Source organism: Peromyscus leucopus, chromosome 8b, assembly GCF_004664715.2.
Source record: "Peromyscus leucopus breed LL Stock chromosome 8b, UCI_PerLeu_2.1, whole genome shotgun sequence".
Lineage (NCBI taxonomy): Eukaryota > Metazoa > Chordata > Mammalia > Rodentia > Cricetidae > Peromyscus > Peromyscus leucopus.
Window position 1 is genome coordinate 57,414,755 of NC_051086.1, and position 1,179 is coordinate 57,415,933.

Genomic DNA, 1,179 nt, shown 5'->3' on the forward strand with positions numbered 1-1,179 from the left:
ATCCCAGTTCCTCAACAACAACAGGTTACATTTCATAAATGACTTCTTGTCTATTTTGAGATTATTATAAAATGACATCATTTGGAGGGAGGAAAGGGAAGGGAAGGAGTGACATAAGTTCCCCCTTTAAGTTTCTAATTGGCAAGTTTTCCAGCAGCTATGATTTAAATTTTCCCAATTCATTGAGAGAGCTCATGGTTCTCCTGCTTGGTTGTTTCTTTAGAGGAACTCATGCAGCCAAAGCCTACAGCAAATGGAACAAGTGTTACTGAATTCATCCTGCTGGGTTTGGTGGAGACACCAGAGCTGTGGCCAGTTGTCTTCATACTCTTCCTCTTGGCTTACATGGCCACAGTTGTGGGCAACCTTAGCATCCTAGCAGCTGTCTTGGTGGAACCCAAACTCCACACTCCCATGTACTTCTTCCTGGGGAACCTGTCAGTGATGGACATGGGGTGCATCAGCGTCACTATTCCCTGCATGTTGGTTCGGATCTTGTCCCACAAGCGTACAATTCCATATGGAGACTGCCTCACGCAGCTCTTCTTCTTCCATCTGCTGGCTGGAGTTGACTGCTTTCTGTTGACAGCCATGGCTTATGACCGGTTTCTGGCCATCTGCCGGCCCCTCACCTACAGCACCCGCATGAACCACACAGTCCAGAGGATCTTGGTGGCCACGTCCTGGGCTTGTGCCTTCAGCAATGCACTGACCCACACCGTGGCCATATCCACACTCAACTTCTGTGGCCCCAATGTGATCAATCACTTCTACTGTGACCTGCCCCAGCTCTTCCAGCTGTCCTGCTCCAGCACCCAGCTCAATGAGCTGCTGCTCTTTGCAGTGGGTTTCATAATGGCAGGAACCCCCATGACACTCATTTTTACCTCCTACATCCACGTGGCAGCTGCAGTTCTGCGAATCCGCTCTGCTGAAGGCAGGAAGAAAGCCTTCTCCACATGTAGCTCCCACCTGACTGTGGTTGCACTATTTTACGGCACAGGCATCTTTAACTATATGAGACTTGGTTCCACCAAACTGTCAGATAAGGATAAAGCTATTGGGATTTTCAACACTGTCATCAACCCCATGCTGAACCCGCTCATCTACAGCCTCAAGAACCCTTATGTGCAGGCTGCTCTCTGGAGGGTACTCATAGGGAGGCGGCCAGCAGTTTAA

The 1,179-nt window shown here is 49.3% G+C and overlaps 1 protein-coding gene across 1 annotated transcript; it reads left to right on the forward strand.

Moving 5' to 3' along the window:
* Positions 1-231: 231 nt before the first annotated feature.
* On the forward strand, positions 232-1,179 carry LOC114691582 (olfactory receptor 3A1-like). The gene has a single exon (XM_028867023.2). The coding sequence runs from the start codon at positions 232-234 to the stop codon at positions 1,177-1,179; it is 948 nt and encodes a 315-aa protein (XP_028722856.1).